Here is a 16,343-nt window from a genome sequence, read left to right as displayed (position 1 = left end):
GTAAATTTTTTTGAAAGGAACCAGTTCGTCTAGTCAGACATTGATATGGGTTTTCACTTCAAGAAATTATTCATTTTGTGTTTATTTAAGACAACAAAGTCTCGTAATCTTATCAGATTAGCTGCTTTCCTTATTTAAACACGCGTCTTCCTGCAGCTATGCTGGTGACGCCGAGATCAACGTCGAAATCAAGAAGTACTTCTGCAAAGCCGGTGTCAAAGGAATTCAGGTATGGACACACTGTTCCGGATCATTAGTCCGCTTACCAATTGGACAGAATGAGGAAAAATAAACAGTGTGTGCTAAGCGAAGGGGTTTCAAACTCAATGTACTCTGGAGATAAAGTTTGGATGAGATGGGCCAAATGGCCTTGTCCACAAGAAAGATAAAATTTTCCGCTGTTCTGGAATATGGTTTTCTTTTCAAAATCCCCTACACAAAATAAGATCTAAAAAAATGTTTTTTCTTAAATTATATGAAAGTCAATCAGTAGTGAATTAATCCATAACACGCGTGAGCTGCACTTAAAAGGGAGAGTGTGTATAATTTAGTGGCTCCTAGTCAAAAAACTACCAAAATAAATCACTATTGATTTAAGTAATAAGAAAAAAAAACCATGAACTAGCATATAAACGTGTATTTGGAATTTCCTGGTAAGTCAAGGGATTTGTATTTATTTGACATAAGATAAGGCTCATTGAGAAGGAGCTGACATGATTGTCGGCCATCTTGCTGCAACAGGGACCGCCCAAAAACAAAAGCATGTTTTTTTTTTCTTATCTCTCTTTTTTCTTTCTCTTTTTTTTCTTTTTTTATCGTAGGTACTTCAATTAGGTCACAATTTACTCATTTATTAACGCATGGTATGAAATATTATATTCAATTCCAAAACATTTGCAATGAACACAGAGCCATAAACAAGAGAAATACAATCTCCAAAATATGTTTTCCTTCTGACATTTATTCCTAGATTCCTTGTTATGCACAAATAAACATAGAATATGCTGACACCTTTACCGCCTCAGGCTGATTGTTGTTTTAAGCTTGCAACTCTAAAGGCGTGTTTTAGATTTTTTTCGTCATTCTCAAAATGGTCGCCCCCAGCGATAGTGTAAATACAAGCAGATTTTGCCTTCATTTCATATTTCATTCTCAAGTTACAGTGTTTAGACTAGTGGCAACGCATTAAAATAATAATAATATAAAATCCCTCTGGTTGACTTCCACTTTAAAGTGACACTGTGTATTACTTACCAAATCCATCTATTACCTGCACCGCTTATCCTTAGTAGGGTTCCAAGGGTGCTGGAGCCCATCCTAGCTATCCTTGGACAGTGGGCATGGGACACCCTGAACTGGTTGCCAGCCATTGGGAGGGCACACAGAGGCCGACAAGTCACCTACTTAGCGACTCGTTCATGAAAAAAAGAAACATATCCTGTTTTATGTCGTTATCGCAGCCTCAGTCAGGTCATTAATGATGTGTGTGCAAGCATGAGCATTTCTTAGATGCTCTCGAATAAACTCTTCTTTTTTCATTTTTCTTGGAGTTGGCGTATATACTCTACTTGAAGCAGGCCTTTTCCTATTTTCACCATTTTCATGCTACAAATAAAAACAAAACAAATACCCCCGTGGCCGAGCTTGATGTCACTATCCAAAACTCCCTTCGACTCCCCATTCTTCCAACTTAAAGTGTTCCGCCCAAAACACCTTTTCTAAAAGTAAGATAAAAGTGTAAAGGCTCTAAGAAGTTAGTTGGGCATTGTTAACACATACTTAAAAGGGAATATACAATATTTAACATTCAACTTTTTAGGGACACCTGAAATAGCGCACCCCACCTTTAAATAATAAGCAAAAATCCATGAGTTATCATATAAACAAGCATTTTCTAAAAAAATCATAGGTCAAGACATTTGTAATTATTTTACATAGCACAAAGCTCAACTAGAGGGAGCTGACATGATATCCGCCATCATGCTGCTACAGGTACTACCAAAACCCCCAAACCTAGTGAAAAGCTGGGCCAAAAACTAAACCGTAAAATGGTACGCTTTGGTCACTTTGAGTCACCGTAGTTTGTATTCTTCCTTGTGTTTTTTAGCACTAATTTTCAGTTACAGTTACAATACAGACATCTTGTGGCCAAATATTACACATGCTAAGTGAAGTGGTTATTTTAATTCACAAATTGTCGTCCCCTTCCAACTTTAACAGGCGTTTCGTGATCAACAACTTTGGTGTTTTTAACAAGGAATTGCTCACAACATGCCAAAACCTCAATCTCAATTTTAAGAACTCGTAAAACATAGAGTACATTAAATTGTGCTCGGTGTATGCCAAGGCACCACTGACAACTTACATTTCCCAAACTGAAGTTATTGATCACATTGACTGACTGTTGGGCTTCCCTCCACAGCTCAATGGGAAGCTGCGAGTGATCCTGGAGCCTCTGATTGGAGATGTTCCACTTGTCGGCGCCATCACCATGTTCTTCATCCGCCGGCCGGTGGGTTTTCCTTATGCTTCTCAAGATGGTGGTATTTGACCGAGTGCTTACATCAAGGCCCTTCTTAGATTTGGGGAACAGAACATTATCCACGTAAAAATGCAATGTAATATTTTCTGTATAATGTATTGAATATGTCCTAAGCGTAGCATTTAGTTTCTTAAAAGAGTGTTATCAGTCTCAACCTTGAATGTCACTAAATGTTTGGCAAGTCGAGTGCTGCTCTGTCGGAGAGGATTTAGTCATTGCAAATGTTAATTGATTCTCATTTGCATTACTGTATGTATTCTCAACTTTCACTGTGTGATAGAAACTGGATATCAACTGGACTGGTCTCACCAACCTTTTGGATATCCCTGGATTGAAGTAAGTTTACAAATTCCCTTTTTACCCTGCACAGCCAATATGAATTATATTATCTAGGACAGTGGTACACAACCAAGGGGATGGGAGCAGTACTGGGCCATGTGGATCATTTTATACCAGGTCACACAGAAATAAATAAAAGGACTTTATCTCATCATCACACTATTGTTACTTGGTACCACATTGTTGAATTTATGGTACGGACCATGATTAAAACAATTTATTGAAAACGAAAACTAAGAACACAATACCAAAATAAAAGTAACATTGTAAATCACGGCCCCACATATTCAACAACATAGAACAGTGAGTAAAAATATTGCGATGATGAGTTAAAATGTAATGCCGTTTCATAAGTCATGTACATCCCAGGTTGTTTAGTGATTACACAGTGCATTTATGTGTATAATAATAATAATTATTGCAATTATTGATAATGTCATAAAATATTGTCAGACATTTAAACTGTTCCGTGATACAGAAAAGGTTGGAGACCACTGCTCTCGAAGATATCGCCAATCAATTGCATCATAGTCCTTGTAATATTTTGAATCCTTCGTAGGACTTTTTGACGTAACCACAATACATGATATATTCATCAGCTGAGCGCAGTATTTTTTACAGAACGTAAAAAAATGTTTTGTGGCTAAGACACATTCAATTGGATGAAGTCCATTGCTTTATTAGCAGATTTTCAGTCAAAACCAGCCTTGCATTTTGATATTGTTGTCTTTCTTCCCTGACTTATTTTAAATGGACACTGTGTAGTATTCAACCACTAGATGTCACTGCATTGTGAAATGGAGGCGTCTTAAACCTGTGGCCCATGGGTCAATTGCGTATGTGATCGTTTGGGGCACTATCTTTCACACGAAAATAAAATGTTTATGTAGCGAATTATGGATTCATGTATTACCGATTGATTATTTGATTTTTATATGAATTCATGGTATTTCTATTTTCAGATCTTTTTTTGTTAAAAAACATATTTGAGAACAGTGCAATGTTTTTTTTACGAGCCTTTCTTGCAGAAAACCCAAATTGGCCCAATCTCACCTAAGCTCCCTTAACCCCCCAGCAAATTGAATTTGAGACCACTGGTGTAGTGGAACTAAAAACAAGTGCTACAAAGCGAAGGAAAGAATACAAAATACGTAGAGTCGATGTGACCGAAACAAACCATTTTTAATTTTTATCCCACGCCTTTCACAAGGTTTTTGGGGGTACACTTAGCAGTAAGATGGTGGGCAATCATGATAGCTCCCTCTAGGTGAGCTTTATGTCGAGTAAAATGTAAAATGTAAATGGTCTGCATTTATATAGCGCTTTTCAAGTCAATGAAGCCCTCCCAAAGCGCTTTACAATGTGGTTAGCACATCCGCGGCACAGTTCTGAGGTCATGGGATCAAACCTTCCTGTGTGGAGTTTGCATGTTCTCCCAGTGCTTGCGTCCGTTTCCTCTGGGCACTCTAGTTTCCTCCCACATTCCAAAAACATGCATTTCAGGTTAATTGGCCGGTCCAGGTTCTCCTGGTTTCTTTTTTTGCGAGCGAGTGAGTTGTCTGTCTGTGTGCCCTGCAACTGGCTGGCAACCAGTTTAGGGTGTCCCCTGCCCACTGCCCGAGGACAGCTGAGATGGGCTCCAGCACCCCCCGACCCTACTGAGGATAAGCCGTGCAGACAATGGATGGATGGATAATTTTCCAAACACCTTTTTTCAATTAAATATGTTTTTACTACTAGCAGATGCTAAATAATACATAATGTCCCTTTAAAACATCATTCATATAAAGATCTGTGCTTCAATGTTTTAAGCCATGTAGGACCAACCTAAACTCAATTCTAAATAATTGGAGTGGAACTGTATAAAATAAGCCAAGGTAATTTTTCCCCTTTCCAAATGTAGGGATAATACAATTTAAACACTGTTGTGTCTGTAAAGAATAAAAATTGCATTCTCACTGTGCACATCCAGCAAGTTTAATGTCACTGTTTGCAGTTTTACGTCCATTTCGTGTGTCCCCCCAACCCCGTGTGTCCCCAACATCATCCTTGCATTCATTGCAGTGCCATGTCGGACACTATGATAATGGATGCAATAGCCTCCCAGCTGGTCCTCCCCAACCGTCTCACCGTTCCCCTGGTTGCCGACCTGCAGGTTGCACAGCTTCGCTCCCCTCTCCCAAGGGTAACTTTCTGGGGAATACATAGCGTGGGGAACTGGTGGAGTCCATTTCACCAGTAAACACATAACTGTGTGCGGAGTAGTAGACTGAAGCTTATGTTTTTCTGCACATTTCTGTAAATACTAGGGGGTTGTGCGTATCCACTTGCTGGAGGCCGAGAATCTTACTGCAAAGGACACTGTCATCAAGGGACTGATTGATGGCAAGTCGGACCCATACGCTGTGCTTCGTGTGGGAACGCAGATCTTTACCTCGCATCATGTTGACAGCAATCTCAACCCCCAGTGGAGAGAGATGTACGAGGTGAGAGTTTATTGAAAACACTGCTTCTGAAAAAAGTAGTGGTAGCAGCCTGGAAATGTTATACTTTAACTTATGAGGTGAGATTTGCAACATTTAGCTCATCGCTATGCGTAAGCAAGTCATGCTTTGCCTGCTCACATATTATGTGGCTAGCTTGTTGCAGATGCTGCTGCAGCTTCCTGTTGACTCATGTTAAAGTCATATATTCCTTTTTTTCTAATTTACTTATTGTGTTATATTTTCTCGTTTTGATTTGAATACCGGTACGTTCTCGATGCAAGAAAAAAAAAATAGTGGTAGGCAGTTAGATCCGTCCGCTTCAAGTCAAGTCATTTTTATTTATATAGCCCTTAATCACAAAGAGTCTCAAAGGGCTGCATCAGAGTACTCCCTTTGAGCACATGCTTATGTATTGCTATATATCATTGTATTTACAGCTGTTTATGTGCAGATAGTTTATTGTTTTTGTTAATCAATAATTGATGCTGGGTTTTTTGTGCCTTGCCTATATAACAAGCCACAACCAAACAGCTAAAGCTGCAATTAAGTCTAGAAAAAAAATATTTTGATTGTTGCAAACATTTTTATATTCTATTGAAATAATCGTGGGGCTTACTATCAATTAAATCAGAATTCCAGACATTTTTCATTGCAAAATCGTTTTTCTGTTGGCACATAATTTTGCTCATTTTTGTTATTTTTCTCATTTTACTCGAAAATGATGTTTAAAGGAATTATGAAATTAATTATGTATAATATAAAATCATAAGTCGTAAAACACAAGTGTTTTCTATCAAGCATTACCGGTTGGGTAACTGATATGTTTGCAAACAGAACAAGATTTTACTTTTTCCATGTTCAAGACAACAGTCTGTTATATTTTGCAACATCTAGTGCTGAGATATATATTTTTACCTTTTTTAAAATAGTTTATCATGTAAAGAATATTTAACTGTAAAAATATTGCAATTTTGAAGTATAACTACATCTTATTCTCTTGTACTTCTAAGAATTTATTTTATGTATCTGTTTTCTGGTTAAATACACTATTCACTGCATATTTTAGCTTTTTCTCTTGTTAAGAAATTAATTATAATCAAAATCAAAATGCATTTTTTTCCCCCAAACAATTACGAGAAAAAATGGTCAAACATATGCTACTATTATGAGAAACTAAATTACTTGAAATGAGCAAAATAATGTGAAAGAAGACCTTTTTTTGCAGTGTTTGTTTTTACTCTCCGGCAACAAGTGAATGTTGGCTAGGGGCAAACAAATGCCCTTAAGATATAGCACTTATGGTGCTGCTTTTGACTTCCTCTAGCTGGTTATTCAGAAGGTTTCTGACCCTGCACATGTCACAGTTTACTTGTGATTCAAGCTTTAATTGAAGCAGGAAGTTGCAATGTTTGTGATAAGCACAATTTGGCGGAAATGTTTTTGATGGGGACAAACAAATGTGCCACTTAGAACTGCGACCAAAAGTTTATATACAGAGATCCCTCGTTTTTGAGAGAGAAAGCGAGAGAAAGCGAGAGAGAGAGAGAGAAAGAGAGAGAGAGAGAGAGAGAGAGAGAGAGAGAGACAGAGAGAGAGAGAGAGAGAGAGAGAGAGAGGCTGTTGTATCATTTAGGCGGGATGAAGAACTCTTCTCAGCATGATGCAGAAGAACGCAGAGCAGGTGTCCAGTCACAGTACAGTTTGAAAGATGGTATGATATGAATTGGCCAATCGGCATTAGATAGCTCAAGTCAAGAGGTGCTGGCCAATCGGCTTGAATCTTTGCTGCCAGAAACGTTCGTCAGTGGTGCGGAAAACATTAATTGTTTGTTTTTGTTTGTGTTCTGTCTTTTTTTTGGTCTTTTTTTATTAAATATTTTTTTCCCTGCAAAGGAGTGAATTAGCGATAATGAAGCGTGTAGTAGTGAGGAGTCTTTCTATACATTTTTGAATTAAAGTTTTGTAGGCATTATTATTTATGCTGTATTGCGTTTGTTGTCTCCACATTGTGAATTTATGTGTGTTCTATGTGTTTTTGTGTTTAGGTGATTGTCCATGAAGTGCCCGGTCAAGAATTGGAAGTGGAAGTCTTCGACAAAGACCCCGACCAGGATGACTTCCTGGGAAGGTAGCCTACTCATTCTCATGCAACTTGTGATGCTGATGTTTATGAATCTCTTAGATGATTCCTTTAAGGGGCTTGCACATTTCATTAGGCTTCCTCTGTGTTTTTTTCAGACTGAAGGTGGATCTTGATATTGTGAAACAAGCCCGAGTTGTTGACGACGTAAGTTGTTTCTAAAGGTCTAAAGGTCCTATGATGGTATTTTATTTCACTAATACTTAAGTGCTTACACTTGAATGATCAAAAAGAGTTCTGTAATCTTGGCAGCACGTAACCTTAACCAAGAGTCACATGTAAATCCAGTGACCCATCAAACAGATTCTTGGAAATGGAGTCTCTAGTCTGAAAGGGACAAATGTTTTGTGTTTTTCTGTGTACAGTGGTTCGATCTGAGTGATGTTCCATCTGGCAGTGTTCACCTGCGACTCGAGTGGCTTTCATTACTGTCCTCTGCTGACAGATTGACTGAGGTTAGAATATGGGCGGGGGAAAATAAATGATCCATCGTCATATTCTTCTTCTGCCGGTTGGTGGGTTTATCTTATGCTGTATATCAAGATAGAAGTATTTGAATTAATACCGTTTTTAGATTTTGGGAACAGAACGTCATTCACATAAAATTACAACACAAATTGACACAACCACAGAAAATTACATTTGAATGTCCATTGGTCGAGGTAGTAGAGCCAAGTTATAGAGTGAAAACTTTGTCAAATTGACTTTAAGTCATGTAAATGTTTATTGGGATTATTTCATCTCACTTTGCAATTAGAAATCTAAATAACCATGGAATATTTTTGCTTAAAAGGACTAGCACCTCCTATCGGTAAAAAAGGTACTAATTAACTAAAAACAATATTGATTTAAATGATCTGCAAATATACATTAACTATTATATAACCGTGCATTTTTTCAAATGTTCATTGCAAGAGAAATTTACATATCATGAGCCTCACCTAGAGAGATCTGCCATTATCATTCACTGTCTTGCTGCTATGGGCCTCCCCAAGAAAAAATGAGAAGAAAAATTGTGTTATTTGGTCACTTTAAATCTCCATCGTTTGTATTCCTCCTTGTGCTTTGAGCACTCATTTTCGATGCGCTACACAATACAGTGACATCTGTGGACAAATAATATACACTGTAACTTTACCAAATACATTTAACTTTTGGCATTTGAAGCATTATTAGTGTTCTATGATGAGATTATCACACTTGAGCATTAGCCCTCGAACTAGTTATTCATTTCTAATTGACACTTTGTATTATTTAGCACCTACTAGGGGTATAAAAATTGTAATTCAGTAACAAAAACAATATTGATTTGAATAGTAAGCATAAATAAGCAAAAATACATGAACGTGCATTATTTCATGACTTGCGGGTGGAGAAATTTGTTATACGTAATATGATTATCCACAATCTTTTTGCCATGGGTACCCCCTAAAAACAAACATTTTGCGAAAGGCTGGGCAAAACAATAAGAAGAAAAATGATTTTGTCACTTTCAGTTTCCGCATTCTGTATTCTTCCTTGTGCTTTTCAGCACTCATTTTCAATTGCACTACACTATACAGTAACGTCTGCTGGTCAAATGTAACACAGTGTTCCCATAAAGATCACATTTATTCAGACAGGGAGTGAGCCTTATTTTATTGACGAGTGTATAAGTTCGGTGCAGTGCATGAGTTGCAACTTCAGGCTATATCTCCTCTTATTGTTGTTTGTTCTTCAGGTGATCCAGAGAAACCAGAACCTGACCAGCAAAGCCGCCGATCCCCCATCTGCTGCCATCCTCGCCATCTATCTTGATCAGGCCCACGAGCTGCCCGTAAGATCATTGTCTGTTTCTTTTTGTATCTTTTTAACTCCTGTCATAAAATTTGTTGTCATTGCAGATGCGGAAAGGCAATAAGGACCCAAGCCCAATGGTGCAGATTTCGATTCAGGATACAACTCGAGAGAGCAAAGTAATTGAACATTTTTCCAATTTTTTTTTATTGCTACAAGACGAAATCTGATTTGATAATATTTTAACTGATTCTCTTGCAGACATGCTATGGTTGCCACAACCCTGTGTGGGAGGATGCATTTACCTTCTTCATTCAGGACCCTCGAAAACAAGATATCGATATTCAAGTGATTTATTTTTATATTTCTTGTTCACATTTGACTTACATGACCACTACAACATGGAAGTGTGGCTGTAAGTTTTCAAGCTCTTCCTGGAACGTATGTGTTAAATCAGGTGAAAGACGATGACCGAGCTTTCTCACTGGGCACCCTGACCATACCCCTGTCACGCCTTCTGGGTTCCCCGGAACTCACTATGGACCAGTGGTTCCAGTTGGAGAACTCGGGTTCTGCTAGCCGGCTCTACATCAAAATTGTTCTACGGGTTGGTCATTTTACAAAAGTTCCCTTGTTAGTGTGGTTTGTTGCTAATGTCTGCTGCTCTATGAGCCGCCTCTTTGAAGTGAACGTCAAGAGCTCCCAATCAAAGAGGAGACAGCTCCCTTTGAAACGCTTTCTCTCACTCCATTGTCTCTGTCTCTGTCTCTCTTTCTCACTGTCTCTCTCTCTCTCTGTCTCTGTCTCTCTCTGTCTCTATTTTTCTACTTATTTCTTTCACTTTCTCTCTCTCTCACTTTCTATCTCTTTCTCCCTCCTTTTCTCTCTCTTTCTCTCTCACCATCTTTCTCTTGCTCTCTCTTTCTCTCTCACCATCTTTCTCTTGCTCTCTCTTTCTCTCTCACCATCTTTCTCTATTTCTCTTTATCGGTCTGTTTCACTCTCTTCTTATTACTCTATCTTTCTCTTGCTCTGTCTCTCTCTTTAGTCTCTCACTCTCTTTCTGTCACTACATTTTTCTCTCATTCTCTCTCTCATTTTGCCTCACTTTTTTCTCTCTCTCTTACCCCCTTTTTCTCTCTCTTATTATCTCTTTCTCTCTATGTCCCTTTTCTTTTTCTTTCTTGCGTTTTCTCCCTCTTTCTTTCTTTTCTCTTCCTCTTTATCTTTCTCTATTGTGATCCTTAGCATTCTCTCTATATTGTTCTTTCCTTTTCTCTTTCTTTATATTTCTCTTTCTGTTTTTTTTCTCTTCTCTTTCTTTATATTTGTCTTTGTTTTTTTTCTCTTCTCTTTCTTTATCTCTCTTCATCTCTGTCTTTCTCTCTCTCTCTCTCTCTCTCTTTCTCTCTCTCTCTCTCTCTCTCTCTCTCTCTCTCTCTCTCTCTCTCTCTCTCTCTCTTTCTCTTTCTCTCCCTCTCACTCTTAAAGGTGTTTGTTTTAGGCCAAAATGAGTGGTATCATCTCTGTGTTGTGTGCTTGGTATAAGCAATGTGGAAGTTTGAATTTGGTAAAAAGCTTGCTGTATATTAAAATAATTAAGACTAAAATAAAAGTTATAGAATACAATTCCAAAATTAAATAATTTGGTGCATAAGGTTCCATTATTATGGGTAATATATCTTTTAAAACAAAATAAATCGTAAGAACTGTTCGGAAGGCGAAAAAGCCAGTTCTGTTCAATGAGCGGAGCAGCAAGAGCCGGTTTTCAAAAAAAGAGTCGGAATTCTCATCACTATTTGAGATATTGGAACCCTGACCTGAGTCAAAATTAGTTGTCATCTAATTTTTTTCGCACAATGAGGCCTAAAACAATGCTGTGTATGTCTATTTTATGATACCCTTTGGGACTTTCTCGCTCATGTAACTATCTTGTTTGGCTTAAGGTTTTGTGGCTCAGCGATGAGGCATCACCCACCACGCCATCAACCCATCCATTAGCTCGGGGTTCGGGTCCCGATCAAGGAGGGATCACAGCGCAGTTAAATCCGGCGGGGCTGGGTGGGTTAGCAAAACCTCCGCCGTCACGCCCGCAGAACACCACACCTGACCCAGAGTTTGCAACTGAGGTAATTCAATCGTCTTCCTGTTCAGTTTCCAGTCAGAAACATTCAAGGAACCCAAAAAATGGTCAAAAGCTGCATTGCCTGATTTGTCGATAGGGTGTGCTACGAATCCATCTACTGGAGGCCCAAAACTTGATCGCCAAGGACAACTTCATGGGCGGTATGGTCAAAGGCAAGAGTGACCCCTACGTTAAAATCCGTGTGGCGGGTATGACCTTCCGCAGCCATACCATCAAAGAGAACCTCAATCCAATCTGGAACGAACTTTATGAGGTTTTATCTTGTTTTTTCCTATTAAAAATAGTTTGTGTTTCTTTGGGTGGCTCACCTCAGACATCAAACAATGTTTGTGTGATTTTTAGGTGATTCTGACCCAGCTTCCTGGCCAAGAAATCCAGTTTGAATTATTTGATAAGGACATTGATCAAGATGACTTCCTAGGAAGGTGAGTCATCATTCTAGAAATCCAAGGATTCCCTTTTAGAGAACCCAACTGAATTAACTCTCTGTAGGTTCAAACTGAATTTACGAGACATCATCAGTGCACAGTTCATCGATACGGTTTGTGGCATATTGCAGAATTTAGTTGAATTACTTTTTATCATCGATTCATTGATATGTTGTTGTTACAGTGGTACACTTTGAACGACGTCAAGTCTGGGAGAGTCCACCTGCTGCTTGAATGGCTGCCAAGGGTCTCCGAATTGCCCAGACTTGAGCAGGTTGGAAATATCTCTATGAAAGCACATCTACGGGTTTGAATTATTTAAAGGTGGTGTCCGTAACTTCAAAATATATATGTCATCTTCTGTCTGAAATCATCATTGCAGCTTTTTTTGTTGTGAGTAAAAGAATGTGAAATTCTAAGACACACACAAATAAACTCTTCCTTTTTCATCTATTAAGGGGTTCTTGTTGACACTTGGACTGTAATTGAAACTGTTCCTTTCTTACTTTCACCATTTTCATTGTAAAATAAAACAAAAACACTAGTTTGCGCGTCAAATCACTCCCCACCCATCCTTTTGCTTCCCTTTCCTCAATGTCACGCACTCGATGACCGGAACACCGCGAGGGTAAAAGTAAAAGAAAAGCAGATAGGTGCGGTGGAAAAAAATGATAAAGGCACTTTGAAAATAGTTGGGTATTGTCAACACATAGTTAATAGAGAAAATATTACATTTCGAACCTTTTAAAGACACCTTAAACTACACACCCCACCTTCATAGAAAAACATCCATACAGTTTTGTCACCATGTATGTAGAAGTTGTTTTTTTTAACTTTCCAGCCTGTGAAATAATAATACTCTTTCTTTTCTCCTCATTTTTATGAAGATTCTGCAGTACCAGTCACAGCAGTTATTCCAGAACAAAGTAGTACCGTCAGCAGCTGTGCTCTTTGTTTATGTGGAGCGTGCTCATGGCCTGCCAGTAAGTTTGCATCATTACATTGGTCTTAAAACAAAGCGGGGAAACGTTTACTGACTATCATCATGGAGCATTTGAGGATGATTTTGATTACATATTTGAGAATATAAAGTAAGTTTTATGTACAAAGAGAATAATGATGATAATAATAATGTATTTACATACCCGTTGGTTGGCATGGCTGCCAAACTTTCTCCGCTGAAGGCAACATAGACCAAAAATTGTGCAGGATGCATAGGATTATTCCTAAATCAGTTATTCCTTATTGTTTACACATTAGTATCTGCTAGGGCAACTTTTTATCAGCATTAACATTTAGATTTCTACAACATACAACATTTGCGGTGGTTGAGACTTCGTAACCCACTGGAAAATCTCAGCCTTTAAGTCCCAAACTTATCCGTTAGAGCCAAACAAGAAACTACTAATCACAGACCATTTTACAGCCGCTACTTTGGAATAATGTATGGAAAGTGAACAAAATTTGAACCATAAGTCTAAAAAAAAAGATGTTACTTGTTACATTTTATATCGTTGATTTGAAGTTTTACATTTCATTGAATGCTAAACAGTATATTAAACTCATTAGTAGCAGATGTGAATTTGAGTACTCTTTACAAGCTTCTAAAAATTGTACAATGATCCACAAATAGCCTATAGACTTTAGTTCAGTTAGGTTACCATAGTTCATTGTGAAAACACATTTATTAAATTCGATTAAAAGTGTTTAATGGTTATTTGTTTCAATCTGTCTATGCTGCATAGGGGTTAGGAAAGCATAATATTGTTAATACTTGGTTCCGGTTTGAGGTAATGTTGTAAAATACTAGTCCCAGCAAAACCAGTTATGCTTATATTTGGCTCTGGTGTCTATTGAACACCAGGTTAAAATAATTAAAAAATCACTTCAAAAATTGTACATAAGTGAAGTTTTATTGAGTTTTTCTTTTATTTTATTATCATTAATTTTATGCTGACTAGAGTGCAGATGGCCAAGGGTGATTATTTGTCAGACATACCATCAACCAAAGCTCCTTTTTCTGTTGTTGTTTTATTGTTCCTGCTTTTCAACATCTGAAAATAATCGTTGCTTAGGGCCCGGTCACACAGCCTTTCACAGGCGTATCGAGGCTGAATCACGGCCAGAAATTTCTGCCCGTGAAGCAGACGCTGTTGGACGCTTTGAGATCGCGATACAGACGAGATACAGCCGTGCTTTACACGCGGCAAGAAATTCACACGCGGTTGGCCGCGCGAAAAAGTTTTGCGCTGCTCAAAACTTTAGACCACGGGTAACCGCGGGCGGCACACGTAGTACACACGAGGTAAAGACGCGGTACGAACGTGCTAGGACGTGCTACGGCCGCGGCCAAGACGTGGTTACACGCGGGTAGGATGCAAAATTTTAGCGGGTAATCGCGGGTGGAGCACGGTCATATCACGTTTGTTCTGCGCCTGTATCGCGGTGTTATCACGTGAATTAGCGTGTGTAACGCGTGTGACGGTCAAACGCCTTTCTCCGCATATATACAGCGCGATTTGCCGAACACACGTCAGTTGTGCTCGAGACATCAAGGGGTGAACATGGATCCCCGTCACCGTAGTGACCTCGTCTTAATCCATTTTTATTTCTTGACATTTCTTTTCATTTCATAACAAGATAATAAAATAAAAATGAAAAACTATTACAATAATAACATATTGGCTTCTTCTTCGGTGCCATAGCTTGAAATCTTTATCTTCACGGGACTGTGTCTTGAGCGGTTATGATTTCTACAGCCCGGCTCGGCAGCTTTTATACCCGTGGTCCACACGTGGAAAAGACGTGGAACTGACGCGATGAGGAAGCGGAACAGTCGCCGGCGTCTTTTTTGCGGGCATACAACGGATGAACAGGGGGTTGGCCAATTTTGCGCATTTTCTACCCCGGGCAACCACGGGCAAAAAAAAATCGCAAAATTTTACCCGCGATACGGACGCAAAAGGCTGTGTGACCGGGCCCTTAGCAGAGCAGCTAGCGGAGCCCCCAAAAATAATGAGAGAGCGTTTGCTTAACCATCCGCTTTGATAACAACAAACTAAATTTGAGTATAGAATTTGGCTATTTAGTCAATTGGCTGATGAGAGCATTGGTTGCGAGAGTACTTTACAGAATGGTCGTATGATAGAAAAGGGATGTTTCTTCCTAGTAGTTCTGAAACTATAATTATAATCCTAATGTTTTTGAGAGAAAAAAATCCAAATTTACATGTAAATTCTGAAAACCTTTAAGTTCTCTCAAAATCTTTTTGTTTTGTTTTTCCACCACTTTGAAATTTCAGTTGAAGAAAAGCGGAAAGGAACCAAAAGTTGGTGCTGAGGTAATTCTTAAGAATGTGTCCCACCGAACGAAGGTAAGACAACACACTGTGAGAATTTGAATCCCGACATTGCCCGGGTTCCATCAACTTGTTTTTGTGAAGGTGTCTGAGCGGTCGACAACGCCTCGATGGGACGAAGCATTTCATTTTTTGGTTCGGGACCCCAGAGAAGAGACGCTCACGTTGAAAGTAAGAGTCACCAATTCGTCATCCGTCTGACCATTTTCTCTAGATGAATTAATTGTCAGACAGAGAATGAACTGTGCGTTTGTGTTTCTCTATTAGCTTTCTCACAGCTGGGGCCAAACTCTTGGGTCCTTGACTCTTGCACTCCGGGAGGTGATGGCCGAGCCGAACTTGGTTTTGGATCGCTGGCTTGCCTTGGATGGAGCACTGCCAGAGAGTCAAATCCTACTGAGGGTGGTGCTCAAGGTGCTGTTATTGTTGACTACATTTACTGTAATTTCTGATAGGGACGGGGGAGTACAGAGAACAGGTATCAGTGTTGGTGCTGATACCAGCCTTTTTATGATATTGGTAACAGTGCTGGCTGCCTTTGTAGTGACCCTTTTTACAATAGGTAAATTGGAATTAAAATGATGGTATATTGACTTTGAATAAATACAATATAAAGAAAAACATGTTGTCGATATTTAAAGGTATTACTTGAAATGTAAGTCCTTTTTTGCAGAGAGAAGAGGATTTTATATATAATGGGTATGTGGTATAAGTATTGCTGTTTACTCAAAATGTATGCTTCTCTCTTGAAAATGTGGTTTCAGACATCACTGTTTTTTATATATAAGGATGAATAAATGATAGATTTATAGTTTAGTAGACACTCAAAATAAGGAAGGAAGACATTGAATAATTATGAGCTTGCAAGGATGCAGTAGATGTATTCTTTGGTTCTTTATGTTCTTACACGAAAGTGACAAAAGGTTCATCAAGAGCATGCATAGCACTTGAAACAATAAACACATTAGTGAAATACTGCTGAATAATTATTTGAAAACCAAGTAGTCTTTTATTATGTCTATTATGTGTACCTAACAAATTGCCCTGTAATTCTCCCGGTTCAGTGATCCCCCCTCCCCCCACACCCCAGTAGGTGTTAAAAATCCCGCTAAGTAACAAAGTTTTGGG

The 16,343-nt window shown here is 38.7% G+C and overlaps 1 protein-coding gene across 1 annotated transcript in view; it reads left to right on the top strand.

The window, feature by feature from the left end:
- Positions 1-16,343, top strand: part of esyt1a (extended synaptotagmin-like protein 1a) — a 29,582-nt gene that overhangs the window by 7,311 nt on the left and 5,928 nt on the right. The window contains exons 5-25 of the mRNA XM_088331259.1: positions 157-229; positions 2,423-2,512; positions 2,823-2,878; positions 4,946-5,066; positions 5,191-5,367; positions 7,413-7,495; positions 7,606-7,654; positions 7,873-7,962; positions 9,228-9,323; positions 9,391-9,462; positions 9,545-9,631; positions 9,741-9,890; positions 11,230-11,412; positions 11,506-11,682; positions 11,772-11,854; positions 11,922-11,970; positions 12,042-12,131; positions 12,745-12,840; positions 15,159-15,230; positions 15,300-15,386; positions 15,483-15,629. Coding sequence (XP_088187385.1) covers positions 157-229; positions 2,423-2,512; positions 2,823-2,878; positions 4,946-5,066; positions 5,191-5,367; positions 7,413-7,495; positions 7,606-7,654; positions 7,873-7,962; positions 9,228-9,323; positions 9,391-9,462; positions 9,545-9,631; positions 9,741-9,890; positions 11,230-11,412; positions 11,506-11,682; positions 11,772-11,854; positions 11,922-11,970; positions 12,042-12,131; positions 12,745-12,840; positions 15,159-15,230; positions 15,300-15,386; positions 15,483-15,629 — 2,128 coding nt within the window. The remainder of the gene's footprint in view (positions 1-156; positions 230-2,422; positions 2,513-2,822; positions 2,879-4,945; positions 5,067-5,190; positions 5,368-7,412; positions 7,496-7,605; positions 7,655-7,872; positions 7,963-9,227; positions 9,324-9,390; positions 9,463-9,544; positions 9,632-9,740; positions 9,891-11,229; positions 11,413-11,505; positions 11,683-11,771; positions 11,855-11,921; positions 11,971-12,041; positions 12,132-12,744; positions 12,841-15,158; positions 15,231-15,299; positions 15,387-15,482; positions 15,630-16,343) is intronic.

The sequence above is a fragment of the Urocampus carinirostris genome, chromosome 3, assembly GCF_059441175.1.
Source record: "Urocampus carinirostris isolate Australia breed hairy pipefish chromosome 3, RoL_Ucar_1.0, whole genome shotgun sequence".
NCBI classification, from domain to species: Eukaryota; Metazoa; Chordata; class Actinopteri; order Syngnathiformes; family Syngnathidae; genus Urocampus; species Urocampus carinirostris.
The sequence above is the reverse complement of the archived record's forward strand: the minus strand, read 5'-3'. Positions and strand labels throughout refer to the sequence as shown.